The sequence below is a fragment of the Podarcis pityusensis genome (genome assembly GCF_964106645.2).
Source record: "Podarcis pityusensis genome assembly, chromosome: 8".
Lineage (NCBI taxonomy): Eukaryota > Metazoa > Chordata > Lepidosauria > Squamata > Lacertidae > Podarcis > Podarcis pityusensis.
Window position 1 is genome coordinate 64,441,339 of NC_138033.1, and position 25,599 is coordinate 64,466,937.

Consider the following 25,599-nt stretch of genomic DNA (forward strand, 5'->3'; position numbering starts at 1 on the left):
TGATATCCTAATTGGCCTAGCTTTCATGGTACCCCTATTTGTGGGAACTGGGATTTGGGCTCAGAGCCTAGAAGAGGAACCTGTAATGTTCTGGGTGCCTACCACCTGCACCACTGATCAGTTGGCTGACATAAACTGCCTTAGTGTATAAACAATGTATGCGCTTTAGGCTGGGTGCAGACAGTCCATCGTAGGACAAGCCACCTCCTTGCTGTGGAGGCTACTTGCTATAGCGTCCATCCTACATCTGCAAGGGCAAGGGGAAATGACAGGCTGCTTCTCGCTGTAGGTCTATTTCTCTTCTTTAATAAGGCATTAGAACTGATCTTCCCTGGCACTTCCGCAAATCTTGAACTCCTAGAGCCCTCCTCTGGCTCTACGGCCTGGGTGCAGGTCAACAAACAAACATAGTGTGATCATTCTGAACTACTAGTCCCTTGGAGGGGCAAGGCCCAGGGGCTTGAGGAGCTCACAGTGGGCATCGTGCTGAGAAGTGGGACTAGGCAAGGGGGCCCAGGCATACCAACCCTTACATGCGGCTCAGTCCAGTGGCTTTCCATGAAGTCTATCGGCAAGCACCAGCAGCAAAATGCAAGACCAGAGGCAGGAGGAGCCGCTCCCTAGAGCAACCTTCCCCAACCTGGTCTGATGACTGCTGCTGTCCAGGGCAGCCAGAGCGCACCAGTCTGTGGAAAGCAGCCCCAGAACTCAGGCTGCCAACTCACTTGATTTTCAGAGAGACTCCCTGGGGTACGCCAACACTGACGGTGGCTCCAAGGACACTGTGCCGGGAGATTTTCCGCTCCGCCCCATATTCCACGATGGTCCCAAAGAAACCAGCTCTGAAACAAAAGCATTTGGGAACAGTAAGCAGAGGGACAGGCTCTGCCTCTCAGGATTACCATGTCTCATCTTCTGCATACCTCGCCAACTCACCCCCTTGCCTGATGCGTCTCCCTTCCCCTCCAGAAAGGAAGAGGCACTGAGGCAGCACCTGGCATGCCTGCTACATCTGGTTTCCAGATGGTGAGCACTGCAGCTGCAGAAAGATGCCAACCTCTTGCCCATGAATCCTTAAAGCAACCACTGCAAGAGGTTGACTCCCTTTCACAAACCCCTATGCCGAAAGCTGCCTCCTGCCTGCTAGTTATACCTGCCAGGGGCAACCCTCTGCGCTGGGACTTACTTGAGAGATCCTTTCACTCGCGTCTGATCCTCGTCCTGAAACTTGTGCTGGTAACTGACCATCATGAAGGAGTGAGGGATGCCCAGCTGTGGCATGAGAGAAACGGGAAGGTCAGCCAACCCTCTTCCTTCCTTCGCTTCCGTCTCCCTTGCTTTCACCCACATATGCCAACACACTTCCTGTCCCTTGCCTACTGGCAGTAGATCCCAGGCGGACGAAAGGGAGTCACTTCTCCATACTATGCCTAATTCATTCATGCAACTCACTGTCAAGAGACGCAGTCGTGGTTTAGGTAACTTTATAGGCAGACTGGTCCATTTCATGCAGTAGGGTAGGGTTGTTCACAATAGCTATACATGGCCATGTTCAGAGACCACGCTGTGAAGCAAGGCTCAGGTATAAACAGTTGGGTGGCCCACACAGATTCCTCGGGAGTGGATGAAGCCTCATCCTCCTCTTAACCCCCAGAGTCACAGGCCAGCCAGCAGATCCCAAGAGGTGACTTATCAATTCAAGTCGCTCCACTTCAACTCAAAAGACTCCCTGAGTTGCCAGCACAGGTCTCCCCCACCCTCAAAGAGCAGACAGTCATTGCAAAGAACAGTTGGAGCCAAAGGAAGGAGGGCCGCCCAACCTGAAACGCCATCGTGAAGTGGCTGGTTTTGGTGTCCCGGACGATGCTCGTATTCATTGCCGACTGAATGCCCCAGCGCCACTGCAAGTAGCCCATGGTGTTCTTGTCCAGGTTCCTTGCCAGAACGGTCGTAAGGCCCGGGCGGATCCCTCGGGAGGAGAACTGCAGTGCACAGTTTGTCGTGACAAAGCTGCAAACAAGGGGATGGCAGGAAGAGGCTTAGAAGGAAAATCCTCTCAGTGAAACTGAAAGGTTTTCCCTCTCCTGTTTAGGCAACTGCTGCTCACGAGGAGCTTCTCTCCCCAGCTACACCCTGCTCCCTAGCTACAGCCACATCCATTCCCTTTTTAAGGCCAGGAGAGCTTGAGGTGTGCAGCAGACAAGTTCTCCCAGCTTCAATTAGAGCCTCCGACTTACAGATGGACATGCACGCCTCCTCCTCCTCCAGCAACATCTCTTGGGAGTTGGAAAAGGAGAAGAGGAGGATTATCAGCTTGGGATTCTGGAAGCTGCTCAAAGCTCCGTCATGCTCTGATGTGTACATAGATCCCCACACACCAAACCAAGCTGCCCTGTTCTCTTCAGGGGCAAAACGCCAGCCTACAGCACACTCTCTGCCTCTGCTCTCTAGGAAATGTGCTGGGCCTGAAGAATGGAGTCAGCTGCATGCTATGCCAATGACAAATTGACACAGGGGCCAGCTCAAGGGTCTCGGTTGGCTCTGCCAGAGTCAACCCACAGGGCGACTGGGCCCTATCCATTCCAACTGCTGCATGCCCACACAACAGATGCCAGGAATGAAACAGGAACGAGCAGCAGTTACTGGCCCCCGTGTTGCAGTTCACTATTGCACTGGCCTTACTTCTGCTAGCCCAGGCATGTACCGTCATCTCTGCTGACACTTGTAGATCTAGGAAATGCGTGGAGTCAGTTATTAGCTGGCCACTGGTTTGTGGCAGAGCACAGGTGTTGCAGGCCAGTCCCTGGTGTTATAAGAATTCTAAGGTCTCAGATATAGAATAAATGTTCATAAATGTACAAGGCAAACACGCATACTTAAGTATATAAACCGTGTGTCTGAAATAGTACAGAAGAGCAATCCTGAAGCCATTTTGACTCTCCCAATTGACCTCAAATATTTCTCTGCAAGAAGGAAGGAAATGGGAAAAGCTTTCCAATTGTCTTTGGACTGTAGGGGCTTACACCTCCCTGAAAATACAGTCTGGCAAGTATCTGTTAGGCTGAGCAAACTATATTTGTAAGAAATTCAGGATTCAATATTTGTAAGAGATAAAGGAACTAAAGTATTTACCATCTCAAAGGAATGGCCAGGCTACTCAGAAAATGCAATCAAGTAAGGCATTATCAGGTATCCTGGCAGACAGGAGTGAAGCAACACACTCAAATTTCTGCTGGAGACTGCCTCCTTCTGTGATGTATGTATGATGTTTAGGAGGGTGGTCTTGGGCTTTCAAGAGGCTTTGAGAAGTCTTTACAGGGGCTTGTACACCATTGTTTAGGGTTCTCCTCCCTCCTGCATGTGGTGAGTGGGGACCTTGTTGTAACAGTTTATTTCCTTTAATAAAGATCAGGCTTACTAGCCGACTTTGCTTTCAATATACTCTGGTTGGCCTCTGCTTTCTCTCTGACCAATAGAGATCTCCTGAGGGACTCTCTATGGGCTCTAGATGCCCCATAAGGGAATTAAGAGGTATTTTCTTATAACAGGGGCAGCTCCAGGCCAAAGACCCCAGACAGCTGCTGCCCATCAATGATGACAGCACTGGGCAGCTTTGGATCAGTGCGATAGCTGGGCCTGCCCTTGCTGCCCACTAGGAACTGAACTGGAAGCTGTCAAAAGCGGCAACTTTTCCAATATTTCCTTTTGGAAAGATTTGAGCTAAGGTAGAAGCAAAGGCCATCTTCTGGCCACAGAGGGATATTGCACCCCAGTAAAGAAGAGGCTCTTGACAATGGACAAGCAGGATTCAAGGGCAAGCACACTCTCCCCTCCCGCCGTTTCCAGCAACTGGCATTCAGAAGCATTTATTGTCTCCAACCGTGGAGGCAGAGCAGAGCCATCGAACCAAGTTTAGTCCTAACCTGCAACCCACTTTGAGTATTTTAAACTTCCTGTGTAAGCTTTTCTCTTTCCCATACTACACTTTTTGCATTTCCCCCTCTCTCACCTCTAACAAACAAAATGACAACTGGAGGGTCAAGGAAAATCCAGCCGGAACAGAAATACAGAGGAATACATGTGGGCAAGAAATTCAGGGATCCCTCTCTTTGGTAGATGGTGCTAACTCCCTGGGGCTGCCAGAGTAGAACCCTTACACCTGGCAGAGGAAATGGGGCTGGGGCTGGGTGACCCCTGCTGTCTCTCCCAAGTTCAATTTGTGCTTGGGGAGAGTCCATGCAGCTGGGGGGTGGGGGAGGTTTCCCTACTAATATCGACTTGTCCTTTTGAGAAAGAGAGAATGAAAGAAGAGGGAGAGACACTTGATCCTCTTTCCTGCCCTTTCCAAACTGTAGGGCCTACGAGAGGCAGCTGTCTGTCTCACTGGAAGGCCAGGGACACTTTGCAGGCACCTGCTCCTGTTTCAAGACTATACTTTGCCACATCGGCTGAAAAGCACTTTCATATGGAGATGCTAGATGGACCTTGGATCCACCATGGGCCTCTTTCATAAGAAAGAACTTAATACAGTGGTACCTCGGGTTACAGACTCTGCTAACCCAGAAATAGTACCTCGGGTTAAGAACTTTGCTTCAGGATGAGAACAGAAATCGCGCAGCAGCGGAGCAGCGGCAGTGGGAGGCCCCATTAGCTAAAGCGGTGCTTCAGGTTAAGAACAGTTTCAGGTTAAGAATGGACCTCCAGAAAGAATTAAGTTCTTAACCCGAGGTACCACTGTACAGCAAACGATTCTACATCTCTGAATCCATAGGTTTGGCATGGTGACATTATTTACATTTCAGCCTGCCATGTATTTTCTGAGAGACACCAGGGCCCTGAAAGAAAAGGTAACCATAAGATGGAAAACTGGCTTCCTACTGGTTTCAGACTCTGAATGGCACTGTGGGTGGTTAATATCAGTGCCACTGTGTATGTTGGCTGGTTGCCTATAGATGCAAGAGACACATAGAGATAGTGATGAAGAACTGGTTGCATATTCTGTTTTTTAAGGTTTGATGTTCTGTTGTATTTTTATATATGCTGTAAGCTGCCCCAAGTGGCTGGGAAAACACAGCCAGATGGGTGGGATATAAATAAGATAAAAACAATAACATCACAAATCAGTCCTGTTCCTTCTAGGAGTGGGAGGTTGTCCTCCACCCCTTTCTAAGTCTTACCATCTTTGTGTAAGATTCCGAAACACCTTCAGGCCAAACAAAGGCCCCTGGAGGTCTCCAGCTCCGAACTCTATCTGCACAAAAAGAAGACGGACAAGTGTTAGGAAGCAAGAGCTACAGAGGTGAGATCAGCGTGACTCAGTTAAGCTCTGAGGTTGGTCAGAGAGCTCAATGTCGTGAGCTGCCCACAGCCCTTCACTGGTACAAGCTGCCTTTAACTATTCCTCTATGGCAGCTACTCGGATGCATGGATAGGCACTGGAGTGCATGGCCAGGGAGAGGAGGCAGGTGGTGCTTCCTCTCCTGGAACACGGCAGTGCTCCCAGCAGGAAATTAACTGTGCAAGTCTACATGGTAGCCTAGTCCAGCACAGTGACATCACTCAACTTCGAGAAAGTGGGAAAAAAAGGAAGCTCTGGGTGCCCTAAAACAGGAAAATCACTGACCTCCCACCAACAAGGAAGGCAAAGAAAGAGGTGCAGCAGCAGCCGCCCGGAAGGCTCAAAACACAGCAAGAAACAGGGTGAAAACTGGGAGAAACGAGTCCTCTTACCTCTCCCCAGCCTTTGGCAGACGTCACACGCCTCAGAGCCAAGTTCACAGAGCCGCCTCCATTCCCGTTCTGCGTTGAGAGGTTTCCCGACAATATCGCAGTGTCTGTGGCCGTCAGTGGAGCCTGCAAGAGAAAGGCAGCTGCAGTGGCGTAGCGTGGGTTGTCAGCACCCGGGGCAAGGCAAGTAATTTGCACCCCCTAACCCGTGGATTTGCGCCCCCTAACCTAACCCCCAGATGTTGCGCCCGGTGCGGCCGGCCCCCCCTGCACCCCCCACGCTACGCCACTGGGCAGCTGTCTTGTTGCAGCTCATAGGAGTCCTGCACAATCTACAGCAAGCCTGACTCTCAGTGGCAGGTGTCACCAAAAGCAGACCCACCTGGATGGCACCCCTTTACAGTCTCCCATATAAATGAATACTTAAGATGCTGTCTCAACATCAGGTGGCCTCACCTGAGTGGGTACAGGGAGAGAGTAACATAACTCTGTGTGCACTGATGCTCTCTGCACACAGGAGACAAGTTCATGGAGGGGAAAGCTACTGATGGCAAGCCATGACAGCTGTGCTCCGCCTCCACACTTAAGAGGCAGCAATGCTTCTGAATACCAGTTGTTGGAAACCACAGGACAGGAGAATGTTCTTGCCCTTGGTTCCTGCTTGCAGGTTCCCTGCAGGCATTTGGTTGGCCACAGTGAGAAATACACTCTATGCCCCAACACTGTGTGGCCTCATCTACGTGGGTAGAATGTGTGCTGCACGGATGCTCTCTGCATGTAGGAGGGGTGGACATACATGCCCAAGACGTGGAATCAGATTAACCGGTGAATTTGAGGGCAATCATCTGCTGCAGATACACACTTAGACAAGACTCGAGGTGTGATGATTCAACCAAACCACTGAGTAAGTCCACTGTATGCTTTCTTTACACTCAGCCTCCTGGCATTTGACCCCTCTCAGAAGCTGCACTGTTGACTAGTTTTATGAATGCCCCTCCGCCGCTTGCTGTCCTTGGCGTGTCCCGGAATGCTCCATCATATTGCAGCTCAACTAACAGTGGGCAGGGGATGCTGACCAAGTGTGCAGAAGAAGCAGAGAAGAGTCTTTGGGCTTCCCCACTACTACTAACAGCGGGACACAGGTGGCGCTGTGGTCTAAACCACTGAGCCTCTTGGGCTTGCCGTTCAGAAGGTCGGCGATTCGAAACCGTGCGATGGGGTGAGCTCCCGTTGCTCTGTCCCAGCTTCTGTCAACCTAGCTGTTCAAAAGCAATACCAGTGCAAGTAGATAAATAGGTACTGCTGCGGCGGAAAGGTAAACAGCGTTTCTGTGCGCTTTGGTTTCCGTCACGGTGTTCTGTTGCGCCCGAAGCAGTTTAGTCAGCTGGCCACGAAAGCTGTCTGTGGACAAACATTGGCTCCCTCAGCCTGAAATGTGAGATAAGCGCCACACCCCATAGTCACCTTTGACTGGACTTAACCATCCAGGGGTCCTTTACCATACCTTTTTTTTACTACTACTAACACCCTCTGCCTGGGAAACAGCTTTTGAGCAACACACGCAGAGCCTGTGAAGTCTCTCTGCTTCCAGAGATGGGAGGTGTGTGGCATACAAATGGGGTGCCCGAGCACAGCACTTGAGCGCATGAGAGACTCTGACAGCACATGGGCTCAGCCGCAAGTGAACCTTCCCTTCCCCACTTCCTCCAGTGCCATTTCGAAACAGATAATTGCATCCCTGAGCCAGATTTCATTTCCCGTTGCTCTGTGCTGAGGTGCCTCATTAACAGAGAAACCCTTTTTAATTTCTCTCTCTCTCTCTCTCTCTCTCTCTCTCACTCACACACACACACACACACACACACACGTACTTTACCTCAATGGACTGCGATATGTGCATTTTGTTAATTTCAACATGGGGAAAGCTGCTCCCTGGCACTTCTTCGTACTCCTCATCGTACCGATCAAAGAGGTCAGTGGCGTCTATTCCAACGCTAATTGTCCCCTGGAGAAACAAAGAAACAAGCCCTTGGTGTTAAATGGCATTGTGCTCAGCTGTTTCAGTGCCTTGCTCTCTTCGGCGCCCAGTCTTCTTCTGCCTGGAACAGCAAGAAAAACCTTTGCTCTGCCATTTCCTTCGCAAGCCCTTCTGAAAACCCACTCCCCTAGAAGAGGAAGAAGGGTTTGGATTTGATATCCCGCTTTATCACTACCCTAAGAAGTCTCAAAGCGGCTAACAATCTCCTTTCCCTTCCTCCCCCACAACAAACACTCTGTGAGGTGAGTGAGGCTGAGAGACTTCAGAGAAGTGTAACTAGCCGAAGGTCACCCAGCAGCTGCATGTGGAGGAGCGGGGAATCAAACCCGGTTCACCAGATTACAAGTCCATTGCTCCTATCTTTGGCTTAACCTCCCAATGCTCACTCACAGCTGCAGTGCCTTACATTCATCCCTATCCCTTGTTGGGGAAAACCTTAGTTCGTTACCAGAGACTTTAACGCTGAAAGACATGGGCCAGTTTTAAGCACCTTCAAATGGTCATCCCTGCATTTGTTCACCCCATGTAAGGGAAGCCTGCTTGATCAGGCTGGTGGCCCAACCAAGTCCAGCATCCTGTTGTCACAGTGGCCAATCAGATGCCCCTATGAGAAACCCTGTCTCCTCCTGTGGCTTCCAGCAACTGGCATTCAGAAACATTACTGCTTCCAGATGTGGAGGTACGGCATAGCCGCCACAGCCAGTTGCCACTGATAGCCTTAAGTATTCGTCCAACCCTCTTTCCAAGGCATCCCAGCTAGTGGCTGTTATTGACTCCTGTGGCAGTGAGTTCCGTAGTCTAACTATGTGCCCACCCCTATCTTCTCTGCCAAATTCAGCCTGTAAACTCCAAGCAAGAAAGTCTTGCCTCCTTGCTCTAGAACTGATGGCTCTATACTGCATAGGAAAGTGCAAATGTTGTTCACTATTATGAATGCACAAGCTGCATGTTCTTGTACCACCATCTATTTCAGAGAGTGGCCTGTGCAGATTAAGAGACAAACCCTGTTCCTCCATCCCATTTTTAAACATCTCAGAAAGACCTGCTCACTTAGATATCTAGGGGGAATCCAGAAAAGCTCAGAGATGGCTGATTTGTGCAGCTGCACCCCTAATGCTGGCGGGCAATCAAAGCGTCAATTAGGACCTCAGGATGTAGGCAAGGCCTGTATAAAATTAAACCCTGCACATGGCACCACTGTCAGAATGCGCGCAAGGGAAGACTGATTTGCATCTGACCCTCGAGAGACCAAAAATAAAACAAAATCCGCCTTAAGGCTCTTCCCCCCTACCATGCCAACCACCACCTGCAGAAATACTGCAGTACAAAATGGAAGATGTCAACAAGAGGCAAACAGAACCACTTGGAACAGGAAGGGCTGATCTTTATGATGGGTGGGTCTGTTCGCATGAGCTTGGGAGTCCATTTGGCTTTTCAGCCCTGAAAATCATTTTATGAAGTGATGCATTTTTACAGCTCTTAGTAAGCGCTGTGCAAAAAATGAAGACATAACAGTCTCCACTAGCAGGCCTACAACAGGCTTCCTCAACCTCGGCCCTCCAGATGTTTTTGGCCTACAACTCCCATGATCCCTAGCTAGCAGGACCAGTGGTCAGGTATAATGGGAATGGTAGTCTCAAAACATCTGGAGGGCCGAGGTTGAGGAAGCCTGGCCTACAATCTAAGAGACACAGTGCAAAACTGAAAGAGGGGCAGGAGAAGGAAGACAAGGCTAGGGGGGAGCAATGAGGCAACCGAGTTTTACTGGTGGTACCAAATTGTTCTGGGACAGAAGGGGAGCCTGTGTTAATGGCACCTCCAATCCAACCAGCCACTGTACAGAAAGGGTAGTAGGACCCTATCAAAGCATTTTTGCAGTTTCAAGTCCAGACCTGACCAAAGCTATCTAAAGACATCAGGGACATCTGTCTCAGAACCTTAACACCTTAAGGTCTGCCTCTCCCATACAAACCGACCCAGACCCTGCGCTTGGTGCCCAAGGCCCTTCTCTATGTCCTCCCTCCCAGAAAGGTTCGGAAGGCTGCAACAAGAGAACTGGCCTTTTCTGTGGTGGCTCCCCATCTGTGGAATGTCCCCAGAGAGGCTCACTTGGCACCATCATTAAATGTCTTCAGGTGCCAGGCAAAAACATTCTTCTTTACCCTGGCCTTTGGCCATTAAATATTCTATGGCCTGTTAAAGGTGGGGGTGCTGCTACTACAGTTATTTTATTATCATGCTGTCTATTATTATGCTATTTATTATGTTTTCATTATTGTGCTCTGTAAAATGTGTTCTTAAATGTTGTTCACCACCCTGGGATCTTTTGACAAAAGGCGGTATATCAATTGAATAAATAATAACTTTCCCCCACTGCTTAGGAATGTCCACCTCTAACAGGGTGCTGTTTTGTGCTGGAAAAAAACCTAAGATGTGCCAACATTTTATTCACTACGTTGCTCCTTGGAAGTGTGCCAGAGTGGCGCTCCCAAATCCATGCCTCTGAGAAGCAACTGAAGAGGAAAGGAGGAGCTAGGAGACCACTGAGCCCGAAACCTCCTCTTGGGTGCCAAAGACACTTGATGGGAGTTAAACAGATGTTTGTTGGAGAGCAACTGATCTAGGGATAAGAGAGATCACTCTTTTTTAGCAGGTCTAGTGGCTTTCCCACTGTGCTCCTCTGTGGAGGAGAAAGATGCCAGCCATCTCTTGATCGCACATCATAATCCTATGGGAGCACATAATCTCACAGCCGCATCCAGCTCCCCGAGAGTCTCAGCCTGGGTTTCACTTGCTGTTCTTTTTTAAACTAAGCAAGTATCCAAGTTAAACAAAGCTGTAAAGAAACACCAGAAGGAATAGATTGTGATGGTCAAATAGTTGGAGGCAATGGTGCTTTTCTGCCTTGTGTGGACTGCTCCCTGCCCCCTCCCCACAAGTGGCAAGCCAGAATAAATGATATGAGATAAGAGATGCTTATGCAAAAATAATTGAATTGAACGGAATTCAGCTCTCCTTGGCACCAGCCCCCAGCAAAACTGGCCAATTCTACCCAGAGTGACTTTGCGAGGGGTATGTGAGCCACTTTCCCCTTCAGCTGAAGATGCTCTGGTGATATTTAAATGGGGGAGGGAGAACCAAACCAGGAAGCACCCCACCCCAAACTCCAGTAATGAGCAAGCAGAAACGCTCTTGGCTGCTGATTGGGAATGAAGGCTGAAAGCTGCAGTCCCTGCAGAGGGAGAACACAAAGTGAGATGCCATAAATTAAGCCCTGGCGCTTGCCAAACGAGACATGTTTTTCGCTGCCTCAGTCAGTCCTGTCCGCTATTCAGGCCACTATATACTCAGACGGCTGGCGGAGCTCAGATCCTGATTTGCTTCCCCCCACCCCCAGCCCGCTTGCTCAAGAAAGCTCCCCTATGGAGTGGGGTGTGTTTGTGTGTGTGTAAACCTGAGCCTTCAGAAAGTAATTCACTATAAACGCTTTATTTCTTGCCACAAAGGGAGGAAAGGGATAAAAGGAGAACTCAGAAATCTCTTCTGTGGTCGAGCAAATTCATCACTTTGAAAAGTCGCAGGACTGAGACCATCTTGTTGTTGATACTTTCACGCTCCTCTGGAAGCCCTTTTCTTGCAGGAACAGGGGCCGAAGAGCAAGGCAAAAAATGCTTCAAATAAATAAGTAACTTCACTCCACACTCATTTGCATGGATGGAAGCAAATTGCTTTAAAATTTGCAATCTACATGCTCCCCCTTCTCTCTGATTTTAATGAGTCTTAGTGGGCTATAGACACCTCCGCAAGGTTGAGTCAACCTTACAACTTGCAAAAAAACCAAACAAACCCCAAACTACATTTCTTTGTGATCTTCAGCAGAAATTCCTCTCTCACCTTGTCCTTATCCAGCTAGGCTGGACCTTCCATTCACACCTGGTGCCTGTGGTGCAAATTATTCCAAATAAGAGACACAGGTTATTTTTTAAAAAGAGAACCAGTGTGGTGTAGTGGCTAGAGTGCTGGACTAGGACTTGGGAGACTGGGGTTCAAATCCCCATTCTGCCACGAAGCTTGCTCATTGACCCTGGGCTAACTCTCTCAGCCTAACCTACCTCATGGGGCTGTGTTGAGGATGAAATGAGGAGAGGGGGAATTGGGTACGCCACCTTGAACTTCCTTGGAGGAAAGATGGGATATAAATGTAGTAATAATAATAATAATAATATCACAAATCAGTGTGGTATAGTGACTAGTGTGGAGTCCCAGGTTCAAAATCCCCATTCAGGCATGAAGCTCTCTGGGCGACCTTGGGCCATCTCTCAGCCTAACCTACCACAAAGGACTATTGTGAGGATAAAAAGCAGGTACTGTCCTTGGAGGAAACCTAAGATATAAGCATAATAAATAAGATCAGCTGCAAGCCCTGTTTATGCAGGAAAGGCCTCTTTCTCTCTCTCTCTCTCCCTCACAAACACACAATTACATTAAAATCCCTTTTCTTTTTTTTCTTAAAAACAAACCAACCAGAAGGGTTGGGCTTTTTTTCTCGGAGGAAGACCTGCTTCACCCACCCATTCCCACAGCTCTTTTTCCAACCCAGACGAGAGAAAAGACCCACAGATACGTCCACAAGTTGGTCTGAAATGAAAAAAAGAACCAGCTCCCTCCCCAAATGATTAAAAAATCTCCATGCTTGGTCTTCTGGAACCAATTCTCTCTCACTGCAGGCTTCCTGGGAAATGGCTATTATCAAGCCTTCCCATGGCCTTGGGTGCTGGCACAGTTTAAGTGTCTGAGCAGCAGGAATGTTCATAGATATTCCGCAATACCTCCAGCAGTGGAGTCAGTAGCGAGGCAGTGCTAATTTCAATCCACAGAAGCCAGGGTTCAAACCAAGCGTGTTTTTAATTGAGTATTTCTCTCCAGTTGTGTTTCTTTGATTTGAAGGCTAATAATAATAATAATAATAATAATAATAATAATAATAAACAACACACTACTGTTTCCCTGCACACCCAGATAATCTGTATGGGTATATTAGATATCTCATTAATCTCTCATTGGCCAAAAAATTGTCCAACATGGCTTTGACTTTGCAGAGTTAACACAGATTATTATTTGTTTTAACCCAAGCTCGACCTCACACTGTTTGACTATGTTCAAAGACCACCAAGGAGGGCGGCTGCTTTTTGCCCAGCATTTGTGGGTGCAATAGATGGCTGCTTGTTGCTCCTCAGAGAAACAGCACAAATCCTCTAGGACTGAACAACCTTCACCGACAAATCTGAACGAAAGCATAAAAAGTCCCGCCGATCTTATTCTACCAGCTCCTCTGGGACAAGTAGGTGGCAGGCTGTTTTTTAAGCCCTGCTTTATTTGCTTGCCTTTCTCCACAAGGATGCCTTTTGCCAGCTATAGGCCGGGCAAGCCCGTCTAAGGGAGGTGCAGATAGTGAGGTCACGTGTCAGAGCCCAGGCCGCACTGGCGAGGGAATCTGGCTTAAATGGAAGGAATTGGTGGGTGGGGGTCAGAATAGCAGATGGTAGGTGGTTAAATATAGCACCCGGAAGATGAGAACACACCTCCTGTCACTGTATGAGATGCTTGGGGGGGGGGGCTGGCTCTTGCTAGCCACTCCAAATAGAGCAAACTTAAATCCCAAACTGGGGGTTGGGGAATAAACGAGGGGGGATGAGACAGGGAGTAGCGGTGAGGTGATTATGGACCAGCAATGGGAAAACAAACCATGAAATATAACTAGCCTGGCATAGCTCCTGCAGAATACATTAACTCTCTATGGAACACTGAAGTGCCAACCTGAAGCAAGACAAGTGCAGGTATAGTTACCTGGAGCTATATAAAAAAAACCCCCAGGTAACCAGAGTGCCAAATAAGAGGCTCACACCGCTGTTTTGAGATGCATTTCCTTTAACCTATCTCTTGCACCATGAGTACATGCACACAGGATTCAGAATCCCTCTGGTTCAGAATCTAAAGGACTCCAGAAAGACTTGGAACCGGCGTCTCGTTTTACGGGTTGCTGGAGACTGAAAAATGCCAGCACAAGAACTACAACCTTCGTAAGCAAGTAAAGCAATTTATTACACCAAAGGAAGGAGATCGTTCCAGGGTGGCAAATGGCGAGGCGTCCTTTCTGTGCTGAAGGGGGAAGACGCCCAGATACTTTCAAGCAATGTAATGTATGCAGTAAATGGGCTTCTCATGCCCGGGACAATCCCTCAAGCTAAACAACAGTTCGATTGGAATACATGCACTACAGCAAAGAGGCTGCCTTTAGCACATTAGAAATACTGACTTCCAAAGTATAAAGTTGTCCAGCGCAGCAGGTCTGGGGTAGTCGGGAGAAAGGTGGGCATCTTGCCATTTGGCTTGGTGAATGATCTCTCTTCAGGTGTGCTGGCAGCCATGGGCTCTACACTTCCCCAGCCTCAAGAAAGCCAGAAAGCACACCCCATGGCCATCAAAGGCATTTTCAAGAGACACAGGCTTTGAGATCATAACCCAAAGATAAGGTCTTTACTGTGATCAGCGTCCCACCCATCAAAAAACCGAACAGTAAATATTTTCAAATAAGACTGCTTGCTATAGTTTTCAGAAGTTTTGTTCTAATGACAATTTCTTTAAAAAACAAACCTTTTTACAAAGAACACAGATTTCAAACATGAAACAACTGGTTTCTATGTGTTTTCTCTCCCTCTGTAGAATACAAGATGACAGTCAAGCAACCCAGACAAGCCCTGGTTGGGGATAAAGTGGAAGGCCACAGACCAGGCTAATCGTGGAGGAAAGTCGAGAAAGAACCCGACAGCTAGGGCTGAAACACAGGCAGAGAGGGGGACAGTCCTTGCTCCAAGGTCACAGACATACAGCGGAGACATGCTGGAGAGAGGCGGCAGCGGCAGCAGTGGCTGGGTTGGTGGAGGAAAAATCAAAGCAGAAAGAAAGCAGCCCTAAATTAAACACATTATTCCTCAAGGGCCAAGAGCAGGGTAATTATGAGCAGAGTGATGAAATTGGAGGACCCTAAGCTTAGGCTACAGCAACTCCACACCAGGTTTAGCCATATGGTCTAAATTAAAAGCAAAATTAGGTATTTTCACAGGTGAAATATTGTCAGAACAGGCAAGGGTTTGTGGTTCGTGAATCACCATGGGGTCCATTCAAGTGGCCTGTGGCATGTCTGTGGATGTGTGGGGTGAAGACAGGTGGTGCCACATTCATCACATTAAATATCCATATTGATTTTTAACTGTATTTTCATTGCTTCTTTTATTTCTTACAATGCATTTTATTGTGCTACCATGTGAATTCTATGGAATACAATAAAATGCAACGTGTAATAAACAAAAGGAGAAATAAAAATACACTTAAATACTGTACAGCATCTAGCACAGCACATTGCAATCAATGCAGCATGCAGAAGAGACATTAAGTGGACTGCCAAGATGCCTGGCGATGTTCAGGAGGAGGTTTGTGGGAGGCAAGAGCAGGGGGGAGCTTGGGGGACTCCTGGAATAAGCTAAACCCAGGAAGCAGAGTCATATCCCAATGACTAACTTGTACCACTGATTCCAATGGGGACTTAACCTGTGTTCCAGCCCAATATCTACTTATACAAGGAGGAACCAGTTTGGAACATAGGATGCTGTCACATTCTGTCACCCTTCAGAATGACCAGTCAACAGGTCTTGGGACAATACAATGCATAGGAACTTAGGATGTTGCCTTACACTGAGTCAGACCACTGGCCCACCTGGATAGCTCAGTTGGTTAGAGCATGCTGCTGAAAACACCAAGGTTTCAGGTTCAATCCCTGTATGGGATGACTGCATATTCCTGCATTACAGGGGTTGGGCTAGATAATCCTCGAGTTCCTTCCAACTCTATGATTCTATGGATCAGCATTGTATATTGTAGACACCAGGCTTGCGAGATCTAGTGTGTTTCACCTGGTACAAAAGATAAACATCTTTCAGAGCCCAAGAATTTATTTTGGGCTCCAAAACTGAACAGAGCTCACAGGTTTTCCTCTCCTGGAAACTGCCCCCCTTTTTTATTTTATTTTGTTAGAGTTTCCTGAAGTCAGTTTTGTTGGTATTGCTGAACAACTGAGAATCAGAAATCCTTGCTGATTTACTTCACAGCACCCAGATATCCACCTGCAGATCCTGATCCATCTTCTGGCCACCCCTGATCTATACTGACTGGTAGCTGTTCTCCAGGGGTTCAGGCAGGAGTCCCTCCCAGCCCTTCCTGGAGAAGCCAGGGATTGAATTTGGGACCTTCTGTATGCAAAACCTTGTGCTCTGCTCCTGAGCCATGGCCCTTGGATCACAACTGGTCCCCAAGGATCACGCCCCTCTTTATTGCCCAAAATACACATGGCTAAAGGCAATTTCACACATGCATGTTGATCATTTGATGACTGCCAAATTATTGGGGGGGGGGGGGAGACACGGACTGATGGCTTGCCTGAGAGAATGAGCTGCCCTGCATTGCCTCCTACCATTTCAAAAGCACTGCTTTTCAAGAGTCAGTTCACACATCCAGTTGAGAGTCATCCAGCAACAAAAGGAGCCTGCCTCAACTAGCAGAACAGAACCCACGGCTGCAACCCAGAGAGAGGCTGAAAAGCATGCAAAGGCACACGCAATTAATTTCTGCAGGACAGAGCCTGATGGAGCGCAGCCAGCAAGCAACACCAGAGAGGCGCCTCTGGGAAACTTAATTCAGGAGAAGAACATCTTTCTGCTAAACTAAATCCACCATTCATGGCAAAGGTGATATGAGAAAGGCAGGTCAAGGCATATTTTTCACACCGATATAGAACAAGGTCACTGTGCAATCTTCTGCCGCTTCGAGGTGACAGTCGAAGACGTGCTTTCAGAATCCCCAGGCCAACCTTTCTGAGTGCACCCTGCAATCTTATTTTAGAATTCTCTCTTTCGGGAAATATAGCTCTGCTCGTCACAACTCCCCTTTCATTTGCACCAGCCTGAAACTGAGAATATGCAGTGTTACCCAAGATGGGTCCTGGCACACGAGGAGGAGAGGCTGCGCTTGCATCCAGAATATAACACGGGCTGCCGACGGCACACCACTGAGCATAACTCTGCTCACAGAAGCATGGAGTGGAAATAAACAAGGTTGCAATAGGCGCCTTTTTGCCAAGTGGAGATGCTCACAGCTGTGCAACCACAATGAGCTGTGTGCAAGTGTTAGAGGCTTTCAGAACCTCATGGGATTTTCGGCAACGGCCGCTCTAGGGAAAAGGAGGAGGACACAGTCCAATGCTCAGATGACACCCTCAGCCACTTTGTGGCATTTCAAGAAGAAACCATTTGAGCTACTGATGCAAATGGGGCCAGAGAGCGTGAAACTGAATTCATGTACTCTGTTGCTGCTCTCCTCTTCTCATTTTAAATGCCAGGCATGGAAGCATCTGTACTGAAGAAGGCCAAATGAACTACAAACTCAAACAAGTGGCCACACGATCCCTTGATCATGAGGGCATGGCAGGCGATCTGCAACCCATCCCAGATATTTAACAATTACAGTGTTTTGCTTTTCTTTTCTTTTGCTCATGCACTTCATTTATGCTGTGCTCCCCCTCCCACCTGAGAACGCCTCAGGAGGTCCCCAGGTGCCTCCCCATTTAGATGCTGACGAAACTCAGAACGGCTGGGCTTCCACACTGCTTCTGCTGCATCATCAAAGATCTTCAGGCCATGTTCTAATAAAAAGAGCTGCCAGGCCAGTGCTTCACAAGCACCATATTTTGAACTGAGATAAGGGACAAGAGACCTGCAGCTTTGGCTCTGACCCACTTTCGGCTCCAACCCATTCATGAATTGCAAGAGGTTGGACTAGACGGCCCTTTGGGTCTCTTCCAACTCTCTAATTCTATGATTCCCACCAGAGCAGTCTTTGGTGTTCTCCAGATGTTGCTGGAGTCCAGCTACTATAATCCCTTACCACTTGCTGGGGTTGATGGGAAGTGTAGTCCAAACAGCAACAGGAGGACTCCAGGTTTACGTCTGGCACACTCTTATTTCCATGTACTGGGGTGGGGAGGGGTGCATGATCCTGTGGCATCAAGGTATTTCACCAGCTGAAATGGAGCTGCCCTATGCCTGGTAAAAGTAATAAGTGCAAAAACGACTAGTTTCCTCCACCATAGCCTGACCCTCCAAAGGCACCTCAGCTCATCCCTTGGCAAAGCTGTGCCACTTCTGCACATGGCTACTACCTGTGGCCCACGAAAACTGCTGTAGGAAACCCCCATCTACAGTCATCAAGCCAAAAGGAGAACAGGCACAAACCACAGGAAAGCCTGCAAGCCCCCCGCCTTCTCAGATGTTGGCTGTGATGCTCCTGCTCCTGCAAAGGGAGGCAGAAGTACCCTTCCTCTCATATGCTGGAATTACCATTCTACTCACAGCAGGTCACTGACATCCTCCAACCCTCCAGTGCAGTGTCTTGAAACAGAGAAAGAAAAAGCCAGCAGAAAAAGAAAGGAAAAACACACGACCAGACAACTTGCAGCCTGCCAAGCTGCCCGCATCTGCTTATTGCTCCCTATTTCTGGTTAGAAATGCTTACTTATTTGAAGCCCATTTTATAGAACTAATAAACCGTCAGAAATTTTAAAATAACTCGCGTTCTTGTATGAAACGATCACAGCTGTGCTACCTAATTCCACAGGACGCTGCCTGGAGAGACATTTCCATAGAATGCCAATAAGCAATTGCTGTAAACACCCAGATGGCTGATTTTTATCACCGGATGCAGAGGCTTCGGCTCACAATGCGGCTCTCCTCTTTATCGCTCAACAGCCGCGGCAAAATGCAGCCGCCTCCTCACTGGAAATGTCAGGCTCCTGAAGTCAAGGGGAAGGAGTCCAGGGTGACAAGTGCTGCCCCTCACTTGCTCACCTACCCCCTTCCCTGGACTGTCCTCTCCCCACAAAGTCCCATGACCCAGTCCCAGGGATAATGGAAATTACATCTAGGTTTTCATGTGCCATGACCCTATGTATGTGTAAACTGCTGCATGGGGTGAACGAGATGATCCTTATGGGATCCTTTCAACTTTACAATTATGTGATTCTATGGACACATGCAAGAGACAGCAGGAGCAGGTAAGAGTGCACAGAGCTGTAAAGAAAAACAAAACAGGCCAAGGTGGGTCCCTTTTGACAATGCACTGAACTCTTTGTTGCCATTGCAGACATACAGGGCTTACACCATGGAGATGCAGGGACAGGATAACATCTCTGCCTTTGTGCACAGAACACCAGGGCCGTGAGAGCTTTCCAACATCAAACCTCAAGCTTAGGATGCATGCCCTACTATCCACCCCACCCTACCCGCAAATCTCCATGAAATGGGTTCAAAGTAGGTGTGAAGGAGAGGCAACTGACCTCGGGCAAAGCAGGATAATACACAAGGAGTTGCTTCCAAGAGACCCCCCCCCAACCTCTCATGTCCATTTTAATATGTAATTTAGAAACATGGAAAGCGAGTAGAAAGTTTGGTTGAGGTAAGGAAGCTGGGACTTCTCTGCACCTGCCTGTCTGCTTCATCCTGCCCTCTCTCCTTCACACAAACTCTTGTCTTTCAGCTTCCACTCATCTCCATGGCCTCAGGTGGCCAACTCCCATATCCCAAGAGGAGGTGTATTTGGCAGAGTGCACTGGGACCACTTCCCCCTCAAAACAACCACCACCACCACCAACAACAACAACAAGTGGTTAGTCTCCATTAAACAGTTGGTAAGGTACTATGCCATTTTGGAGCATTTATAACCAGGCGTAGTACTAAAGGCAAAAACACACACACGTCACACCCATATATTATGAGGATTACTGTTTAACATGCTTATATGCCGCTTTTTTGTCAGAAGTGGCCTCAAAGCAGTTTACAAAATAAAAATAAATAAATAAATAAATATTACAAATCACATTATACAGTTAAGATAACAGTGAAATATCAGCAGCACCCACATCAATAATAAAACCACAGTATTAAGCCACACATGTGACCTGTACATGGTTGGTTCCTGACCCCTGACCCCAACTTCACAAAAGAGCCTGTATGCAAGAAAAAGGGAGGAATCCACCCAGCTTGGCAGTTCCGCGGCTGCGTTCCTTTCAATTGTTCTCGCGCCTCGGCAGAGCCTAGTGGATTGCTCCCTTAACAGTTTTAATTTAATTTTCCAGCGATAACACTGTTGGAGCAGAAGAGAGAAAGGCTGCCATAAAAGAAAAGAATTAAATTATATACTGTAAAACGGTTTGCATCCCCGGGGAGCGAGCAGGGAACAAAGAGTTGTTTGGAAGAAAGAGAGATGTCGATAGATAAACCTTTGTGTTCTTAGAACGAGTAGCCTCTCATTACCATTGCTGTGCTGTGGACACAGGAAGGGAAAAAAATATTTAAACCTGGGCCTTGAGGAAGGTCTGGAGGCCCTGAAGTAGGCCATTGGGGCTGATGGAAGCACGATCATGCTGGTGGCAACTGATGGGATTCCCAGTCCAAAACCAGGCTGATGATGGACAATATCAGCTTTGCCCACATCAGCTAAACTATAGCTTGGTCTTAAGAGGACAAGCCTCTGGTTCACAGAGACTTCATCTACTTCTACTAACTACGTCCTGGTTTGATCAAACCACAGTTTCTTGCTACATCTGAAACAATTTTTTGAAACTGTCCTCCAAACCAGAATGCAAACCATGGTTTGAAGCTGGCTGGGCCACCTTGCTCAGGAAGCAAGCACAAATCTTGCTCGCTGGTGAAGGTGGAATGTGCAGCTAGTCTGATCATACCAGAAAGCAGCAGAAGCTGAACACTCAAGAGGAGGAGGGGAGGGGAGGGGAAGGGCATGTTCATGGGGCTTGCCCCCAAAGCACCATGGTTTGGCTGAATTGAACCGTTGCTTTGGTTAAATGTTTGCTTGCCTTCTGATGCTGACCTCAGCAGACGCAAGACAAAAGGTACCCTGGACAGCTCCTTGAGTTCTGCATGAGAGCAGAGCTTCAGGTGCAGCTAATTCTCAACTTGCAGCTTTGTTCCTCCTTCACTTAGAGCAGGCACCCCCAAATTCGGCCCTCCAGATGTTTTGGGGCTATAATTCCCATCATCCCTGACCACTGGTCCTGTTAGCTAGTGATGATGGGAGTTGTAGTCCCAAAACATCTGGAGGGCTGAGTTTGGGGATGCCTGACTTAGAGGTACTCTAAGGGCACCAGCCTCTCTCTTCCAGTGGTCATTTACTCCAGTAGAGAGGGGAGACTTTAGTTGCATGGAGCCTTCTGAGATGGACTGCTCTGAGTCAGAGGTGGGCAGTGTCTTTGGGTCAGAGGTGTACTGGCTCCTTGGGCTCTCCTTGTCTACCTCCAGCATGACACAAGCAGAGCCTGGCAAGTTCTTAGTTGGAACAGCACCTAGAAAACTCACCATCATATCCACCTCTTAACTGTGCAACGAGTCAGACAGGAAGATGAAAGGGCAGCTACCCCATGCTGGGCTAGGTGACAAAAGGTATTTTGAGATATGTTTTATTTTTGGAGTCAGGAAGCGGGGTGGGGTGGGGAAATAAAATGCTCAGCTGTTTCTTTGTTGGAACTGCTTGGAACCTGAGACAAGTAAGTTTGCTCTCTACAAACCCTGGACCCCAAAACATGGTTTGGGACTCATACACTAGTGCAGCCCATCAAAGGTGCCTTCTATTTAGTTGCAGAGTTAAAACCAGACACTTGCAGAGCACACCACCTGGTGAATTAGATGCCCTTGGGCATTTCACCCTTCTACAATTCTATGTAAGTGTTTAAGAATATGATAAATGTGGGAAAGTAAGGAGTTTTCAGCTACCTGGGAATCTTAGCTTGTATCGTAAGAAAAGGAAATTGCAAAGACAGCTTGGGAAATAAGGGAGAACTGCCTGCTAAAACCTCAAAAGCCAGTGGGGCAGAGGCCAAAGGTGGTCCCCAGGGACTCCAGCCGAGACTTCATTGCTTCTGCACACAAACTAGCAGAAACCAATATGCAAAATTAAGTGGAGTGATTTATGTGGGTCACAGAATCCAAAATTTGGGGTCAACAGTACACAGGTTACTTTTTGTTTGTTCAAATAATGTTTAACCCATCTTCAACACCCAAGGGAGAGAGAGCACAAGGAGGAAAAGAAAAAACAAGGATATGTTGCAGTGTCTAAAATCACAGAGTCACTGCCAGCAGCTTCCTGCTCCATGGTTCAGAATGCCAGGGGGGAAAGGGCACATGTGTGACACTGGCAAAAATGCACTTCAGGTTCTTTGGGGCAGGGATCATCCAGGAAAAGGGAAACCATGTGCGGATCCCAATACTAGCAGTTGCCTTGCAGTTTACCCAAATACAATGGTCCTCTCACTGGTTGCTTTGCTACAGGGCACAGGCAGTGGGAGTCTTTACCAGACTTGCTACCCAGAGCCATCTAACCCAAGCCCTTCTGCATCCAAAGCATGTGTCCTTCCACTGAACTATGACCGCTCCCCCAGGACAGGGTACCTTTCCAAGGATGCCAACTCCCAACCAAGGAGTGCTGTCTTACTCTATTTACAGAGGAGAAGGTGTGCTCATTCATATCAGCCAGAAACAAATGCTCCCTGCATGTGATTTGTACCACTCAAGAGGGGTGGGGCTAGAGATAAAAGAACAAGCATATCCAGCTTAGCCAAGGATGAAGAAAAGTTGTCAAAAGCAGTAGGGCAAGAATTCCTCTGCAAAGGTCCCACCTCCATCAGCCACACCCAGGGTAGATCTGACCACCCTACTGTCAGTCTTGACGTCGGATTCCTTAGGCCCAAAAGGAAATGGCCTTTAGGCTGCCCTAGAATCCAGACAGCCTCTTTGCTCTGCAAGTTCTGGGTGCTAAGATAAGGCATAGAAACTTCTATTGGACAGCAACAATGGAGCAGGTTTGGAAGTGCTTTTAAATACCTAATAGGGAAAACAACCCGACACATCATTTTAGTGTACACAAAAACGATGTACGAAGTTCATAACCAATTCACCACACCACAACTGGAGTTAAAAAAAATAAAAATAAAAGAGCAGAATGCTTACGACAATGATGGATATAAAGCACCAGCTGTTCAGGGGGGAAGAGGGGGGCAGATAATGAAAAGGAAAGGAAAGCCACATCTGAAAGACACTTTTTATTTGGGCAAGCTTTTAGCCGCAGGGAATCCGCATTGGTGTTGTGTTATTTCAGCTGCGTGTTTATATCTGCAATATATTTGGCATTTTATACAACTGCTATCTTTTAGGATGCTGTACAATGCTCCGACTTGAAGATACGACCAAATATGAATATAAAAATACATTCCATAGTTTGAGAGAAGACTTTGAAGAGAGGAAATGCTGCTGTGTTCATCAGCCCAGACTGACTTCACCCGCCTGAGAAAGCTCAGGAATCTTTGCACCAGGCCACTGTCCAAAACATGTGACAATCGTTTAAAAAGCCAGGCAGTTACTGATCTGTAGCCATCTTGATCCAAGGAGGCTCAAGGTAAAGCTCAGCCCAGGGGCTTTAGAAGGTTAGAGATGTTTGGCACCGATTTGAGTCTTAATGCTGGAGCACTTCAAGACACATTAGTGCACCTAGATGCTGCAACTAATTGTGAAGACAGCTGGGAGACTAGATCAAGGAATCTGGGCCTTGAAACAAGGACATAGATCCGGCTCAGTGAACCATTGTGGGCCTGGAAGCCTGACTCTCTGCTCTTCCTTGGCCAACATAGGAGTTTCTTCATGCCTACTGCGTGCCACGATCCAGCTCATGCTACTGAACTTTGAAGTCCTGAACTAAAAGCTGCATGCCTCCCGCTGTCTCAGTAGTTCCAACCATGACCCTACATACCACAAGAAGGACTGGGGTGATGGGGATGCAAGCCTCAGCTCTGTACCACACACACTCCACTACTGTCTATTCTAATTCGCAGCAGACCTCCAGAGGTCTGGTGTGTTCTGCTGAAGATGCTAGGGAATGAATTTGGGGTCTTTGGCATAGAAAGCAGGTCCTCCGTCACCAAGCTAGGTGCCATCCAAGACCCAGTTAAGCCAGTATGCCAAGAGACTGGGTGCACTGGCCCAAGGGATGCAACCGCAGCTCTGCAGCATGTGACTAGGGGCTGCATTTGGCCCGGGGCAGAGGGAAGAGCGAGAAGATTGGCAGATGGCTGTAAGTAGGAGTTTTACAAACCAACACTGCACCTACACAAATCCATGACACACCTGGGAAAGGGTCTCCCTGCATTGCTGCTTCTGGCTGACATTTTGACAGCTTTAAAATACACAAGCCTGAAACACGAAAGTGCCTGGGTTTATTGGTTCTTGAGCTGGGAGCAGCTTCATCAATGACGGCTGTTTGCCTGAGAGCATGATTAAGTTATTTCGAAAACGGGCCCTCACTGTGCCTCTGGAGAGATTCCAAAGTTTCTGCACTTGTTTTGAAATTTTGAGTTGCTGCTGGAAGGTTCCTGTGACCTGGCAAGGCTGGGTACTTCTCCTGCTTTGACGCCTCCCAGCTCGACTTGGGGGGCATCCTGGGCTGCAACGCTGCGGCAGAGCAGCAGGCAGTGGAGAATGCTGATCCAAGAACCGTGAGGTTTCACTCAAAAGCTCTCAATGCACGTGCATAATTCTGTACTCCAACCTTAATGCCCAACCATTCCTGACTGTGGCCTCTATGCTTCCAGATCTGCCCCTCTTCATACAGTTCTGGCTCCTATGCCTGGAACTCCGCCCCTCAACACCTAACTGCATGGTGTGATCCCCATCTCACAGTCTTGAGACGTTGTCTGCAACTTAACCTTTTTTCTTTTGGCCTAACTGCTTCATCCTTATTCCCAACCAAAAATGCATTGGCTTACTCACATTTAAACCTTGGTGCACCCAAGCCTCCCTTCTGTTGTTTTCATTTGCTTCTGGACACTTACTAGAGAGCAGGCATGTGGTGCTACTTGGGGAGGAATATGAAGACCGCGTTGCAGAGTCAGGAGGCAGCATTCACATCATGATGGTTGAGCTTCTCCAGGACCAAGTGTGTGCCCTTCTGGAAGCCTCATCTCACCTTTCATGCATTTCTCCATTAAGGAAGTACCATAACTATGACCACAACATCAACCTAGACACACACACACACAGTCCCAGCACCTGCTATCTCAGGAACACTTCCTCCAGGCCAAGAGGGCACTCTAGCCTTTTACCTTGGGGTTAGTCCGCTGCTGAAGCCTCCTCTCTTCCCTCTCTCTCTGCAAACGCTCAAATTCCTCCCTGATCTCAGCAGGCGTCCTCCTCCTTTCCACCACCTGCGGGAGAAGGAATCAAGCATTTAGAGGTTATTTGGCAGCAGGACAGCCAGCAAACAAACAAACAACTGTGGGGTGTTTAATCAGAGATGCAACTGGAAACGCTCGAGGGCTTTTAATTCTCTATAGACAGGCAGGCTCGGAAGGGCTTTCTGTTTCCTTTCTTCACGCTGCAACATTCTCTCTCTTTCTGTGTCGTTCCCTCCTAGACAAAAGCACAGAGCTTTTATTGTTTTATTTAGAGTTACCAGTTACACTCCTGGCGCCCAGCTTCGTAAAAACAAATGCACGCAATATGAGACCCTGGCAACCCTAGTAGGGAGCCCACACAAAACATGACGTCCATTGAACTGACAGTGTACCAGGATAATATAACAAAACAAGGAGCACCATTCCAAAGAGAGACAACTGCTCAGTGCAGGATATGCCGGCACCCAGATAAATGAATTGCAAGCAGTAAGTT

The 25,599-nt window shown here is 48.0% G+C and overlaps 1 protein-coding gene across 1 annotated transcript in view; it reads right to left on the bottom strand.

Annotated features, from left to right (window-relative positions):
- Positions 1-25,599, bottom strand: part of DNAJC11 (DnaJ heat shock protein family (Hsp40) member C11) — a 55,067-nt gene that overhangs the window by 8,225 nt on the left and 21,243 nt on the right. The window contains exons 4-10 of the mRNA XM_081017164.1: positions 25,035-25,136; positions 7,604-7,732; positions 5,731-5,853; positions 5,178-5,251; positions 1,821-2,010; positions 1,187-1,272; positions 726-842 (exon numbers count right to left, since the gene is read on the bottom strand). Coding sequence (XP_080873290.1) covers positions 726-842; positions 1,187-1,272; positions 1,821-2,010; positions 5,178-5,251; positions 5,731-5,853; positions 7,604-7,732; positions 25,035-25,136 — 821 coding nt within the window. The remainder of the gene's footprint in view (positions 1-725; positions 843-1,186; positions 1,273-1,820; positions 2,011-5,177; positions 5,252-5,730; positions 5,854-7,603; positions 7,733-25,034; positions 25,137-25,599) is intronic.